The sequence below is a fragment of the Salvelinus alpinus genome, chromosome 7 (assembly GCF_045679555.1).
Source record: "Salvelinus alpinus chromosome 7, SLU_Salpinus.1, whole genome shotgun sequence".
Taxonomy (NCBI): domain Eukaryota; kingdom Metazoa; phylum Chordata; class Actinopteri; order Salmoniformes; family Salmonidae; genus Salvelinus; species Salvelinus alpinus.
In genome coordinates, this window is record NC_092092.1 from 24483265 (window position 1) to 24500061 (window position 16797).

The 16797-nt window shown below is 43.3% G+C and overlaps 1 protein-coding gene across 3 annotated transcripts in view; it reads left to right on the top strand.

The window, feature by feature from the left end:
* Nucleotides 1–3280: 3280 nt before the first annotated feature.
* The window catches only part of cox10 (cytochrome c oxidase assembly factor heme A:farnesyltransferase COX10), a 66858-nt gene continuing 53341 nt past the window's right edge, over nt 3281–16797 (top strand). The window contains exons 1-5 of one of the 3 annotated variants that reach the window (XM_071409541.1): nt 3281–3358; nt 11795–11993; nt 12429–12574; nt 13014–13476; nt 14982–15106. In XM_071409541.1, the coding sequence (XP_071265642.1) occupies nt 12512–12574; nt 13014–13476; nt 14982–15106 (651 nt within the window). In that variant the 5' untranslated portion in view covers nt 3281–3358; nt 11795–11993; nt 12429–12511. Of the gene's footprint in view, nt 3444–11794; nt 11994–12428; nt 12575–13013; nt 13477–14981; nt 15107–16797 lie in introns of all 3 variants that reach the window. The other 2 variants (XM_071409540.1, XM_071409542.1) reach the window with 2 other exon arrangements.

The window sequence follows — 16797 nt, forward strand, 5'->3', positions numbered from 1 at the left end:
CAAAACAGAGCCCATCTGTCTCTGTATGTACAGCCCATCTATCTGATGCTGTCTGGTCAAAAAGAGTATTGCATTGTTCCCGCCGTAATATTGAATGCAAGGGAAGCCAGCGAGCATTTGGCCTCCCTTGATGAAAAATTATACAATAAAACGTGTCAAGCAAAGCCAGTTTGGATTTGGCTTCACACCAATCACATCACATCAAAAGCCAATATCATTGACAGAAAAAATGTGCATTGTTGCATCTCCTTGTGTTGTTGTCCTCCGGTGGCTAGCTAGCTAAAATTGGCCCTTTCCTGAATTAGCCATGGAGATAGGGATTTAGACTTGTGGTTTTACTTAATTATCCGTACTGGACAATGATTATAATGGTGATTCTAATCCAACCATAAATTCATACATTGTGCCTCTGGCCTGAGAGGATGGAAGTTCAATATGTAGCTAGATGTAGTAGGCTAATGTTAGCTGGCTAATCGTTGCCCATGAATGGAAGTTAGGCAAGCAAGCATTTTAGCCAGGTAGCCTATAATGACAAAAAGTTAAAGCTTGTACTGTATAATAGAGTCATAGCCCAATTCGGCAACATGAGAGAGATTAGGATGGCATTGGCATTTCTCTACAAGCAAGGTGAGTCAACATGTTTTTTCTACCTATATGCTGACCACACTGCTCGCGTCATGTGTGCGAGTGTTGCAAAATAAATGTACACATGCATTTTATTCAATCATTGCACCCACACTGCTCGCGAGCGTCTGCGTAGCCATTCGCTAAAATAGACCTTGGTTCTATTTGTGATGCTTGACACAATGCAAGTCCTGCCTCTCCCATCTCCTTATTGGTTTTTAGGATCATATACCCAGGTGCCATCTCCTCATTGGTTTTTAGGAGCATATACCCACGTGGGTGATTGAAAGATGAACTGAGGTCCATGTGTAACAGTATAACTTTAAACCGTCCCCTCGCCCCGACACGGGCGCGAACCAGGGACCCTCTGCACACATCAACAACTGACACCCATGAAGCGTCGTTACCCATCGCTCCACAAAAGCCGCGGCCCTTGCAGAGCAAGGGGAAACCCTACTTCAGGTCTCAGAGCAAGTGACGTAACCGATTGAAATGCTATTAGCGCGTACCCGCTAACTAGCTAGCCATTTCACATCCGTTACACTCACCCCCCTTTCAACCTCCTCCTTTTCCGCAGCAACCAGTGATCCGGGTCAACAGCATCAATGTAACAGTATAACTTTAGACCGTCCCCTCGCCCATACCCGGGACCTTCTGCACTCATCAACAACGGTCGCCCACGAAGCATCGTTACCCATCGCTCCACAAAGGCCGCGGCCCTTGCAGAGCAAGGGGAAACCCTACTTCAGGTCTCAGAGCAAGTGACGTAACCGATTGAAATGCTATTAGCGCGTACCCGCTAACTAGCTAGCCATTTCACATCCGTTACACATGCTCCAGTTGGTAGTGGTAATGCACCTTAAAGTTGGTTGCCAACCACCATATCAAGTACAAAGAAGAAGAATTATCCTGAAGGAGGAGAGATTACTAGAAACAAACTCGGTTTACCCTTTTATCAGTGGATTAATTGTCGGAGTAGAGGACCTTGTGCATCTCAGGTAAAATAACAACCCGATGTTTATATCCCAGGACAAATTAGCTAGAAACAGCAAGCTAGCTAGCTAAATTGCCATAAATGTTTAATGCATTTTGACCTGTCCCCAAATTAATATAGTTGGTTCAGAGTTGATTTTGATATTATTCATGCAACCTTTTTTATATCCATCCAACCTTTTTATGCGAGTAAAGTACATGTCAAATTAAAAATGTCATGACAGGCCTGATGGAAACAGAACATTTTTCGTTAAACTCTCCAAATGTCGACAAAACAAAATAAACTACACAAGGTGGGATATTTTTGTGTTGATAAAATTAATTATGCTAGAAATGTCAGTGGAAACACTTATGCGGAAATATTGATATAATAATCATCCTATCTATGTAAACTTGGAGTCACACAATGTCAATGTTGTGTGGTCCTCCCACTACAACTTGTCAGGAAAGCATGCAGTTTATTAAGCTACAGATTAAATAAATTATGCTGAACTTCACAGGGTGGTGAAAGTGCAAGGTGATGAGGTTGATGCTCCTTTCCAATAAATATAATTTATTCGACATTATATTCGACGCTTGGCTGCCGTTTAACAAATAAAATTAATATCGCTCTAGTGTCCACAATAATAATAGTAATAATAATAATAATAACAGTAGTAAAGAACAAGACAACGTTACAATAAAGCGGTGAATTGGGAGCTTTAACAGTGTGTGGGCCTTCTCGTTCTTTACTAGTATTCTTTATTATGACCACATACTTTTCATAATAATTATAATAATCTCCTCATGTAGGCTATATATGCACTCTAGCGCTGAGAGATAGCGCTGTTGGCTAGAGCACACATGACAATACTAAAGTGGGCACACTCATTGTATTACGCATCACTTTTTGTGAGAAAACCATCAGTAGAGTTGAAAATTCAATGGAAACCCATGGGGATTTAAGTGCAAAAGGTATTTTTATGTGCACTACGTCACGACGCACAGCCTTTTATCAGCAACAGGTCAATTTGATGGAAACATCTCTGGTGGGAAAATGTGCATAATGTTTTCATGCAGATTTTTGAATATTTGCATGAAAATCTGTGGCCAATTGGATGGAAACCTAGCGACTGTGTCTTCTTATTTTCTCGGCCTTAGGCCTATATCACGGTGGCAAGGCATATGAACTAACAGGAATTGTAGTGCAAACAATGCAATAAGGCTTTTTTTCTGGCTCGGCTTCCCCAGTGATTTTACCCATGTACCGCTACCGGATGCCAGGACCGGAAGATTTTAAAACTTTAAACAAACTAAACTTTAGGTTTCCCCTTTTACTTGTGTTGGAATTCCTGTTTCTTGTTGTCAATGGTGTGCTCCTTTTTTAAGGCAAGGCCCATGTAACCTAGTGGGCACATCATTTCAACCTGAGATAGGCTACATCATGGGCTGTCACTACTTACTAATAAAAAAGAAAAGGACTAGATGTGCTACATGAGTACCATGTTTGTCTCTGTTGAAGTGTCCCATCAGTGTCAGTGTCACATACTTGTGCTGTGTGTGTTAAGGTGCACGTATGTCTTTAAATGATTATGCGTTCAAATGAGGCACCTGAAATGCGCTTGCGCAGGCTCTCTCACCGGAAGTGATTCCCACGCTCAGACGAGGTCAAAATGGCGACTTGCTACATGTGAAGAGGACATAAGGGAGCCGGCTTTATGCTACAAAAACATGTACAAATCGACATGTAGCAGATTCACAGGTGAACACATAGATAATGTGCTTATCGTTCTGATGCACCTGAATAAAATGTTAATTACTGTGCTTTTGCTGGTCGAAAATACCAGGTAAGCTTGCCAACATAAAACTGTTAGCTATGTACCGGTATGTTATGTATATGTCTGTCAGTTAGCAATGCTGTATGACCTTCGATTTAATCCAGCCAATGTGTGCCAATCTACTCTCGATTCATCTAGTCATTTGACACATCGCTATACATATCGTGTGGTGTTGCAGTTCCAGCAACAAACCCGTCAATTATACTTTGCGTTGAAGAGTTATCTAGCTGCCTAGCTAACTAATGCTAGCACCATAAGTTGCTGATGATAGCTAGGCTGTCTGTAACTCGATACCCCATTAACGATAATATTTGTTAAGCGCCCCGACGCTTGGTCTAAACATTAACACGCATCGTTTGCGGTACGGTTTGGGGAACATAAGGAGCGTATCTTTAATATCAGCGAGAAATAATAATAAAAAATTAACATTACTACACACCTTTTTATAATGTTAGTGTTCCCGCACGGCATATTTCCATTTTACAGTGTTTGTTTAGGAAACAAAGACGGTAGACTGAGTGTTCTACAGTACCTGTGCTAATTACAGTGCCTTTGGAAAGTTTTCAGACCTCTTGACTTTCTCCACATTTTGTTTAGTTACAGCCTTCTAATATAACTGATTAAATCAAGTAAAACTCACCAATCTGCACACAATACCCCATAATGACAAAGCAAAAACAGGTTTTTAGAAATGTTTGCTGATTTTGTTAAATAAAAAACAGATACTGAATTTACATAATTATTCAGACCCTTTGCTATGAGACTCGAAATAGAGCTCAGGTGCATCCTGTTTTCATTGATCATCCTTGATGTTTCTACAACTTGACTGGATTCCACCTTTGGTAAATTCAATTGATTGGACATGCTTTGGAAAGGCACACACCTGTCTATATAAAGGTCCCACAGTTGACAGTGCATGTCAGAGCAACAACCAAGCCATGAGGTCAGGGAGGTGACCAAAAACCTGAGGGAAACTCTGACAGAGCTCTAGAGTTTTTCTGTGGAGATGGGAGAACCTTCCAGAAGGGCAACCAACTCTGCAGCACTCCACCAATCAGGCCTTTATGGTAGAGTGGACAGACGGAAGCCACTCCTCAATAAAAGGCACATGACCGCCTGCTTGGAGTTTGCCAAAAAGCACCGAAAGACACTGACCTTGAAAAACAAGATTCTGTGGTCTGATGAAACCAAGATCGATCTCTTTGGCCTGAATGCAAAGCGTCATGTCTGGAGGAAACCTGCCACCATCTCTACGGTGACGCATGGTGGCAGTATCATGCTGTGGGGATGTTTTTCAGCAGCAGGGATTGGGAGACTATTTAGGATCGAGGGAAAGATGAACGGAGCAAAGTACAGTGAGATCCTTGATGAAAACCTGCTCAGGACCTCAGACTGGGGTGAAGGTTCAACTTCCAACAGGACAACGACCTATATCCATCCTGCCCTGCCTATCTAAAGTTTTCTAAAGCCAAGTTAATAAACAGATCACTGACCATTTTGAATCCCACCGTACCTTCTCCGCTGTGCAATCCGGTTTCCGAGCCGGTCACGGGTGCACCTCAGCCACCCTCAAGGTACTAAACGATATCATAACCGCCATCGATAAAAGACAGTACTGTGCAGCCGTCTTCATCGACCTGGTCAAGGCTTTCGACTCAGTCAATCACTGTATTCTTATCGGCAGACTCAATAGCCTTGGTTTTTCTAATGATTGCCTCGCCTGGTTCAACAACTACTTTGCAGACAGAGTTCAGTGTGTCAAATCGGAGGGCATGTTGTCCGGACCTCTGGCAGTCTCTATGGGGGTGCCACAGGGTTCAATTCTAGGGCCGACTCTTTTCTCTGTATATATCAATGATGTCGCTCTTGCTGCGTGCGATTCCCTGATCCACCTCTACGCAGACGACACCATTCTGTGTACTTCTGGCCCTTCCTTGGACACTGTGCTAACTAACCTCCAAACGAGCTTCAATGCCATACAACACTCCTTCCGTGGCCTCCAACTGCTCTGAAACGCTAGTAAAACCAAATGCATGCTTTTCAACCGTTCGCTGCCCGCACCCGCCCGCCCGACTAGCATCACCACCCTGGACGGTTCCGACCTAGAATATGTGGACAACTATAAATACCTAGGTGTCTGGTTAGACTGTAAACTCTCCTTCCAGACTCATATTAAACATCTCCAATCCAAAATCAAATCTATAATCGGCTTTCAATTTCACAACAAAGCCTCTTTCACTCACGCCGCCAAACTTACCCTAGTAAAACTGACTATCCTACCGATCCTCGACTTCGGCGATGTCATCTACAAAATAGCTTCCAATACTCTACTCAGCAAACTGGATGCAGTCTATCACAGTGCCATCCGTTTTGTTACCAAGTCACCTTATACCACCCACCACTGCGATCGGTATGCTCTAGTCGGCTGGCCCTCGCTACATATTCGTCGGCAGACCCACTGGCTCCAGGTCATCTATAAGTCTATGCTAGGTAAAGCTCCGCCGTATCTGAGTTCACTGGTCACGATAACAACACCCACCTGTAGCACACGTTCCAGCAGGTATATCTCACTGATCATCCCCAAAGCCAACACCTCATTTGGCCGCCTTTCCTTCCAGTTCTCTGCTGCCAGTGACGGGAACGAATTGCAAAAAATCGCTGTAGTTAGATACTTTTATTTCCCTCACCAACTTTAAACATCAGCTATCTGAGCAGCTAACCGATCGCTGCAGCTGTACATAGTCCATCTGTAAATAGCCCACCCAATCTACCTCATCCCCATACTGCTTTTATTTTATTTACTTTTCTGCTCTCTTGCACATCATCATCTGCTCATTTATCACTCCAGTGTTAATCTGCTAAATTGTAATTATTCGCTCCTATGGCCTATTTATTGCCTACCTCATGCCTTCTGCACACACTGTATATAGACTTTCCTTTTTTTTCTACTGTGTCATTTACTTGTTTGTGTTATTGGCTTGTTTATTGTTTACTCCATGTGTAACTCTGTTGTCTGTCACACTGCTTTGCTTTATCTTGGCCAGGTCGCAGTTGTAAATAAGAACTTGTTCTCAACAAGCCTACCTGGTTAATTAAAGGTGAAATAAATAAAAAATAAAAAACGACCCTAAGCACACAGGCAAGACAACAAGAGACCGAGAGGCACCTTTTCATTATAATGTTGAAGAAAATGCGTTCCTAGCGTGTGAGGAATGTGTTTGCTGGCCTAATAAATCCTAGCCAGCTAGCAAATGTTTCGAATTATAATAATATTTTTTTGGGCTACACTTATGCTAACCCGTTTGCGGTCCTTTTAGGGTTGCTTGCTGGCTAGTTAGCTACAGTATTTGGCTACTGCCGTCAGTGTGTATCATATTTTGCCTATTCCACCATTTGTTGAATGCATACTGGCATTTGAAAATAGTGCGGGAAAAAGAAATCTGGACACGGTAGACACATTTTAAATGTAGGTGTAGAGGGATTACTCGTTCGGAATTCTATGATCAGAACTCTGTGATCAGAATACTCAAGCTGCATGAATTGTTAAGTCTAGACATGGCTTGAGGTGTGGTTCAGGGCAGGGTTCTGGAATTATTTCAGCCTCCTGAGTTTGAAGAGGTGCTGTTGCGCCGTCATCACACTATTTGTAAAGGGACCATTTCAGGTTGTCAGTGATGTGCACACCAAGGAACTTTAATCTTCTGACCCACTCCTCTGCGGCCCCATCGATGTGGATGTGTCGTGCTCTGTCTGCAGTCTCCTGTAGTCCATGATCAGCCACTTCGTTTTGGCACTCGCATCCTCCCTGTCATCAGCAAACTTGATTGAGTCGGAGACGTGCTTGGTCACGCAGTCGTGGGCGAACATGGAGTGAAGGAGGGGGCAGAGCACGTACCCCAGGAGGCGCCCGTTAGAGAATGACCGAGAATATATTGGGCCGATATTATACTTTTTCTGGTCTATAGTCCCTTTATATAGCAAAACTGCTGCTATGCCAGCCGCCACTCACCGCCTGTGCCACGTGTACCTCAATGCCTAGGAATGTCTAGCTGGGGAAATCAGCGTCAAGCTAACTCATTCTCCAACAGAGATGTGATGTATTGAGAAGTGGATGAATTGGCACAGTGACCACAATCCAACTCCTGTTGCAAATTATTAGTTTAGTTATTTCACTAAAAATAAAGCTTGTGTCGAACAGGTCCGGATATGCACGCAATAAGAAAGCTATCTATCTAATGAAATAGCCATGTGACCTGTTAGCAAAGATTACGATAACTATCCCTTTCATCTGTGGCGTTAACAAGCTAGCGTTATTAGCTACTATGCTAGCTAGCTGGTTAGGTGAATGTGGTGCTAAGATATCAGATATGATCTAATAGCTAGCTAATGTTAGCTGGTTATTATTTTGAACATGCACCATTTTCGGCAACGGGCCATCTGACTTGCAGTGTAACTTTAGTTATTTAATGGTGTACTGATCTGACCAGTAGCAATTGTATCCGTAAATTGACAGTTGATAGTCGGATTGGATTGTCGTAATAGGGAAAGAAGTGTCTTAAAATGCAGAAATAAATATTGATATTGATTTGGTTCCCCCTTTGCTGCTATAACAGCCTCTACTCTTCTGGTAAGGCTTTCCGCTAGTTGTTGGAACATTGCTGCAGGGATTTGCTTCCATTCAGACACGTGCATTAGTGAGGTCGAGCACTGATGTTGTGCGATTAGGCCTAGCTCGCAGTCAGCGTTCCAATTCATCCCAAAGGTGTTCATTCTGTCAGGGTTCTGTGCAGACCCGTCAAGTTCTTCCACACCGATCTCAACAAACCATTTCTGTATGGACCTTGCTTTGTACACAGGGCCATTGTCATACTGAAACAGGAAAGGGCCTTCCCTAAACTGTTGCCACAAAGTTGGAAGCACAGAATCATCTAGAATGTCATTGTATGCTGTAGCGTTAAGATTTCCCTTCACTGGAACTAAGGGGCCTAGGCCGAACCATGAAAAACAGCCCCAGACTATTATTCATCCACCAAACTTTACAGTTGGCACTGTGCATTGGGGCAGCTAGTGTTCTCCTGGCATTTGCCAAAACCAGATCTATCCGTCAGACTGCCAGATGGTGAAGCAGGATTCATCACCCCAGAGAACGCGTTTCCACTGCTCCGGAGTCCAATGGCGGCGAGTTTTACATCACTCCAGCCAACGCTTGGCATTGTTCTTAGGCTTGTGTGTTGCTGCAGTTTGGAAGTCTGTAGTGAGTGTTGCGACCATGGACAGACAATTTTTAAACGCTTCAGCACTCGGCAGTCCCGTTTTGTGAGTTTGTGTGGCCGATTACAAATTTATACACTTTTCAGCAACTGGTTTGGCTCATATAGCCAAATCCAGAAATTTTAAGGGGTGTCCACATACTTTTGTATGTATAATACCAGTCAAAAGTTTGGACACCTACTCATTCCAGGGTTTTTCTTTATTTTTATTATTTTCTACATTGTAGAATAATAATGAAGACATCAAAACTATGAAATAACACATGGAATCATGTAAGTAACTAAAAAAGTGTTAAACAAATCAAAGCATATTTGAGATTCTTCAAAGTAGCCACCCTTTGCCTTGCCAGCTTTGCAAACTCTTGGCATTCTCTCAACCAGCTTCATGAGGTAGTCACCTGGAATGCATTTCATTTAACAGGTGTGCCTTGTTAATTTGTGGAATTTATTTTGTTTCTAATGTGTTTTGAGCCAATCAGTTGTGAAGATAGCACTATTTGGTACAAGACCAAGTCCATATTATGGCAAGAACAGCTCAAATAACCAAAGAGAAACAACAGTCCATCATTACCTTTTGACATGAATGTCAGTCAATCTGGACAATTTCAAGAACTTTCAATTTTTCTTCAAGTGCAGTTGCAAAAACAATCAAGCACTATGATGAAACTGGCTCACATGAGGACCGCCACTGGAAAGGAAGACCCAGAGTTACCTCTGCTGCAGAGAACAAGTTCATGAGTTACCAGCCTCAGTTTACATCCCAAATAAATGCTTCAGTTCAAGTAACAGACACATCTCAACTTCAACTTTTCAGAGGAGACTGCGTGAATCAGGCCTTCGTGGTCGAATTGCTGCCAAGAAACCACTTCTAGGACACCAATAAGAAGAGACTTGGTTGGGCCAAGAAACACAAGCAATGGACATTAGACCGGTGGAAATCTGTCCTTTGGTCTGATGAGTGCAAATTTGAGATTTTTGGTTCCAACTGCCATGTCTTTGTGAGATGCAGAGTAGGTGAACGGATGATCTCCGTATTTGTGGTTCCCACCGTGAAGCATGGAGGAGGTGGTGTGGGGGTGCTTTGCTGGTAACACTGTCAGTGATTTATTTAGAATTCAAGGCATGTTACATGTAGCCATGTAACCAGCATGGCTACCACAGCATCTGCAGCTATACACCATCCCATCTGGTTTGGGCTTAGTGGGACTATAATTTGTTTTTCAACAGGACAATGACCCAAAACACACCTCCCAGGCTGTGTAAGGGATATTTGACCAAGGAGAGTGATGGAGTGCTGCATCAGATGACCTGGCCTCCACAATCCCCCGACCTCAACCCAATTGAGATGGTTTGGGATGAGTTGGACTGCAGAGTGAAGGAAAAGCAGCCAACAACTGCTCAGCATATGTGGGAACTCCTTCAAGACTGTTGGAAAAGCATTCCTCATAAAGCTGGTTGAGAGGATGCCAAGAGTTTGCAAAGCTGTCAAGGCAAAGGGTGGCTACTTTGAAGAATCTCCTATATCGATTTTGACACTTTTTCTTTTACTACATTATTTCATAGTTTTGATGTCTTCTCTATTCTACAATGTAAAATAAAGAAAAACTCTTGTATGAGTAGGTGTTTCCAAACTTTTGACACGTGTGTGTGTGTGTGTGTGTGTGTGTGTAGATAGATCTCTCACATGTAAAGTTTTGGTTTCATGAGCTGCACAAAAAGCTTATTATGCTCAAATTTTGTGCACAAATTTGTTCACATCCCTATTAGTGAGCATTTCTCCTTTGCCAAGATAATCCATCCACTTGACAGGTGTGGAATATCAAGAAGCTGATTAAGGAGCACGTGCAGTTTTGTCACACAACACAATGCCACAGATGTCTCAAGTTTTGAGGGAGCTTGCATTTGGCATGCTAACTGCAGGAATGTCCACCAGCACTGTTACCAGAGAACTGAATGTTCATCTCTCTACCATAAGCCGCTTTAGAGAATTTGGCAGTACGTCCAACCGGCATCTCAACTGCATGCCGTTGGATGGGCGAGCTGTTTGCTGGTTTTCAACATTGTGAACAGAGTGCCCCATGGTGGCGTTGGGGTATGAGATGGAATAAGCTATCAATGGCAAATTTCATTCATAGAAGTACCGTGACGAGATCCCGAGGCCCATTTCTTTTAAGGTGTCTGTGACCAACAGATGCATATCTGTATTCCCAGTCATGTGAAATCCATAGATTAGGGCCTAATGAATTTATTTCAATTGACTGGTTTCCTCATATGAACTGTAAGTCAGTAAAATCTTTATTGTAGCAGGTTGTGTTTTTGTTCAGTTATTCTATATATTTATTTACTACATCTTTGGGGAAGGTTCACTGTATTCGGTGCATGTGATAACTTAAACTATGGGCAGATTTGAGTTTGCAAAGCTCAATACTCCTATTGAATATGCATTCACATGTATTGGGAGTAAGCCTATGCCATCTAAATGTCCCTAGTTTATCAACATTTAAGTCATTTAGCAAGAGATTTACGATTCAAACAAAATTATTACCGCTACGTAATTTTGGTAAAAACAAAGTAAAATGTATTGTTTAATTTGAAAATGTATGTAATGCATACATTGCTGTCTGGGAAATGTTTGTCTTCAACATTGTCAAATGTAATATTGAATTTCGTCGTAAAATATTGTCCATCGGTTTCCTAGACCACCGAGGATCAGCGTGGCGGAGATGTTTCTTGCCTACGTTCACCACATGGGCTTGGCCTGTCAGGAAGTCCAGGATCCAGTTGCACAGGGAGGGGTTTGGGCCCTGAGCTTAGTGATGGGCTTGGAGGGCACTATGGTGTTGAAGGCTGAACTGCATTCTTACATGGGTATTCCTCTTGTCCAGGTGGGTTAGGACATTGTGTAGTGCACAGTTGCGTTGTACATGGACCTGTTGGGGCAGTATGCAAATTGTAGTGGATCTAGGGTGTCAGGTAAGATGGAGGTGATATGGTCCTTAACTAGCCTTTCAAAGCACTTCATGATTACAGAAGTGAGTCCTACAGGGTGATAGTCATTTAGTTAATTTACCTTCGCTTTCTTGGGTACAGGAACGATTGTGGACATCTTGAAGTGGGGACAACGGACTGAGAGATTGAACGTCCCTAAACATTCCAGCCAGCTGATCTGCACATGCTCTGAGGACAACGCTTGGGATGCCTTCTGGGCCGACAGCCTTGCGAGGGTTAACACTCTTAAATGTCTGACTTACTGTACGTCGCCTACGGAGATCGGGAGCACACAATCCTCGTGAGTGGCGTACCACGTCAGCGGCTTAGTGTTTAACTCGAAGCGGGCGAAGGAGTTTTGCTTGTCCGGAAGCGAGGCTTTGGTGTGCGACGTGGCTGGTTTTCCCTTTCTAATCCGTGATTGTCTGGAGTCCCTGCCACATACGTCTCGTGTTTGAGCTGTTGAATTGTGACTCCACTTTGTCTCTATACTGACGTTTTGCCTCTTTGATTGCCTTATTCATAGGTCATAGTTCTTCCAGAGCCAATTCGCTTTTAAACAAAACCATGTAAGGTCCTTGGACTATAAGGAGTAACGTTAGGCTCCTTTAGTCCATTGTTGGGCTTGCCTCTGTTATAGCAGAGAAGCATAAATTACTTTTCTAGCAAGTCCTCAACAGTGGACATTTTGATGATGCATATTCATGTCATGAACAGGTTTGTTTTGTGTTTTTAGGTCTGGTTGGTGTGAGTGTGAACCAGAAACTATTAGGTAGAAATGCCATTAGAAATCACAAGAGTGCTCGCAGCCTCATCCAGATGTCCAGGAGAGACCCATCACAATGGATCACGTTTCAGCACCTCAACTTCTTGAAGCGCCAGGTAAGTCACATGCCGCCCATTTTAGCAGGCAACAACAACACTGTTTTGTAAGTGATAGGGCACAATCTAAGGACAGAATGTTGTTTATCATACCAATTGACTTCTCAGTCCATGCTCATGTAACCTAGTTGGCCTATATGTACCAGGTAATGTCAGGACATGTACACAGGATTAGCTGTATTATAATTGCAGCTGTATAGGCTATGTCATGGGCAGCCGCCACGTATTGATCATAAAATAAGAGAACGACTAGCTCGATGTGTTCCATGTTTTTGTCAGCTGCGTGTTATGCCAGTGCCACCTAACCATGTTGTGTGCCAATGTACAAGTATGACTTTCACTGCTTGTACTTTCGAAGGAGGAATATTTGCCATAATGTGCCAATGACAGAGCACCTTTATCTTCACACACACTATCTGCTCTACCTCCCTCTTCCCAGTATGTGATGAGGAGTAACAATGCCCTCTATCAGAGAGCTAAACCTAAGCAGACAGCCATCTTGACCGTCCTCGAGGACCATCGTGATGACGGCATGGACAGTCAGATCCAGCAGGTCCCAACCATCGACCATGTGCCTATGGTCACCGATGTCACACCACAGCCAGAGACCACAACCACAAATATGACTGCAACACCCGTCTCAAGTCCTGTCTCGGCTGTGGCAGCACAGGAGAAACTTGCTGTGTTGAAACCTCCCTCCAGCAAGACTGTGTCAACACCACAGACAAAGGCTGTGTCCAGTGCAGCTGAGTCTGGGACTGAGATGTTAGAGGTGCCCCATGTGCACGTGGAGTCTGATGAAGCCAGGGATGCTCGGCTGGACAGGCAGTGGAAGGAGCTCAAGGTGGACCTGGCTGAGCTTCCAGATGTGTACGCCAAACTTTCCAAAATCAAACTCACAGGTATGTTAAGGACTAGGCTAAGCACGCCAGACTACTTGGTAACCAAAATCAAGTCTTAATTGCTTAGTGATCAAATTTTAGCAAGCATTGACAGTGTTATGATTTGAGGCTTTTTTTTAATTGTCCGTAAAACCGAAGGAACATGTATGAAAGCATTTCTTATTTTTAATCAAGCATATGCACAATTTGGTCTAGGGTATTGCTTCACCTTTCACAAAGACGGGAACTTGTAGCATTCGCATATACTCGGGAATGCAAACTCGTCACTTTCCAGCGATTTCCGCCATTTTGATTCCAAAATGGGTTGGCCACATGAATCGTGTACATCCTAAGATTAAAAAAATGGTGTGGGGGGTATGTTTCTTGTATTGAAATGATTGACTGAGCACAGAATGAATCCTCACGCGTCCTTCAATGAGAATATCAAACAAAGTTCAGAGCGGGATGTCCTATCAGAATGAGTGCTTTATCCAATATCTTCAAATTTAGGATGCAGTTGCCTAATCAATGTAATTATATCTATTTTTCAGGTGTTCCTTAAATTCAGTTTGGTGCCTAACTTTTGGGAGCTGTGTGTGAGACGGGGGGGGGGGGGGGGGGGGTGTGAGTGTGTAAAGTTGTCTGAAGAGTAGGCTAGTAATGGGGGGGGGGTCGATACAGTTACGTAACGATATGATTTTTGACGATGTATCGTTTTGACTATCGCAATATAATTTTCCCGCTAGTTAGCTGTACCTGCACCAAAACTCCATTATTTTTCCTTCATAGATTGTTCTCCATCTTCTTTTTAAATAGGAGCCGATTTTTGTTTTCAGCACTTTTATTTCCATAACTTTTTTTTCTCATGACTCTTTCTTGTACCTCTGAAGCAGACATATGGTGAGCAATATGTTTGGAACATCGAATCGCAATTCATATCGCATCGGCAGCCAAGTATCGTGATAATATCGTATCGTGAGGTTCCTGGCAATTCCGGGCCCTACTAAATATGGTTTCATAAACTGTTTTCTCCCCCTTACTGCCACAATGAAAATGCAGATCAATATGTGTTTATATTTTTTGATTACATTCTTCCTGCCAAATCACAAGTAGGCCGTTGGATATGAGCAAATTGGCCATTTTCTGCAGTAGCCCATTCAATGTGTTGTATTGAGGTGTGAAGATCAGGGACCGGTTTTTGTGTAGCACAGGTGCAGAATGTATAGAAAACTCTATTGTGATACTTGACCTTGTATCACATCGTTAGTAAAATGTTGTTATCGTGACAACCACACTCTGAAATTAACCAGACTTTCTAGCAGTTTACACAGAATGTTCTTGTGTTTCCGTGTCACCTTTTTCTGGCACTCACCAGTTTGCATTCCTGATCCTGTTCTGCCAGTAATTGCCCAAAGCTGTAGTCCTATAATTGATATGGAAATGATGGTGGGTATTCAAGTATGATAAGCGTGCATGTTGCTTGTGTGTGTAGGTATGATGTTGATATTGTTGTCTGGTTGTTTCAGCATTAGTAGTGTGGACGGCAGCAGCTGGTTTTGCCATGGCTCCAGTGCCCTTTGACCCTGCCACCTTCTTCCTGGCATCCCTCGGGACAGGGCTCGCCTCCTGCACCGCCAACTCCATCAACCAGGTCAGTTGCGTCACAGCTGTGTGCGCGTGTGTCAAAATGATCATGCAGAGTAGCCTGCCTGGGCATTCTTGGTTTGGTTTCAGACATTGTCTTGTTATTGCAGTGAGATATGACCATCGGTAAAGGACTGTGAAGAAAAGCACAATTAGCTGTGTATATAGGCCTGCATTATTATTAATGCATGTATTATTGTGGACTATATCCCCTCCCCGTGATGAACTTTGTTTTACATGGAGAACAAAAGCCAAATCTTTGGTTTCTGGCACTGTATGGGTGGTTAATACCTCAAAACTTTAATGATTCTGCATTTAACGTCTTCCCCTGGTCAACCCCAGACTTACAAAACATTAAAATCACTGTAATCGGTCCCGAGTGGTCAATTTTTTTCTTCTTCTTCTCCCTCTTAAGTTGTTTCTCTGAAAGATGGATGAGGTCTCATTTCAACGGCTGGCAAGATTACAGTTGGGTTCTGAAACGCGTAATAGATTTTCATTGCACTTTACACAAACATGAACTCACTGGCTGACAGACATGCACACACACAGTACTGTCCCCTCGTCGTGCACTTCTTGTTGTTCTACAAAACATTGCGGGAGCCATTGACAGCACCTTTGAACTTTAGTTAAATTCCTCTCTCGCTGCGTATCTAAAAAATGCATTAACAGGCGACTCAAACTGGAAAACTGTTATTATTTGCCTGCTGAAAGCTGACCGCTGCGCCTGGACACTTAAAATGGCTGAAATAATCAGACCTCGCTGAGTGTTGACGCTGTGCGCTGGAATGCGCTCCATGACTTAAGAATATTAGTTTAATGGACAACCTCTCCCTCAGCCCTGAGTTGAACCCCAATTAGCTGCGGCCTTCTGCCTGTAATTTGTCCAGGGCCCTGATTACACTGCAGGTTCCTGCCCTAGGGGGCAGACAGCAGGGTTACGTTCACTAGGTATGCTCCAAACTGAAGAAAACTGACTAAAACTGGGAGGGACTAACCTGAGCTAGTCCAATGAGAAATGCTTTTTGTTGCAAAATGTGTTTGGTTGTAAAGCCCTCCCTTAGCCCTAACACTAGCCCAGCCTTCAACAGCCAAGTTCCAGGCAGTGTCCTCCGCTCTCTCCTTTAGAGCTGGAATTAGGTTATTTTCTCAACCGGGTCACAATGAACGGAACTTATTTGTCCCAACAATCCAAAGCTCTTGGACCTGACCTTTCCGTGCAGGCATGTAGTATTTCCTCTAGTCTAGCGTGTCATTGTCAGGGTGACATCTGTAGAAATTTGAATAGCGTCAATCCATCAAACAAAAAAAATGTCATTGTCCCGTCATTGACTTATTGGAATTAAACTCTGCCTGCCTTTCCCCTTCAATTGACCTCTTCACCCATCTACCTTACACTGGAGCAGGAGTGTAAAATATCCTATAGGTGTGACAGTTATGTCTCCTTCTCTAAAAGCAGGGGCAGGTTGGTAGTCTCTAATCCCCAGCTGTAGGGCTCCAGGGCCCCAGCCCTGAGGAGTTCAGTGCTGAGAGATGGGAGAGGCGGTAGCTACATCATGTCCATCCCTGTATGTCTGTCCCTATCTGTATCAAGTCAGCGGCTGTCATTCTTAATTTTCTCTATAGGAATTTGTTCGGGGCAAGGAAGGACATGATGATTCATCTTTCATTTAGAGTACTAGATCTTTCTCCTTTCAT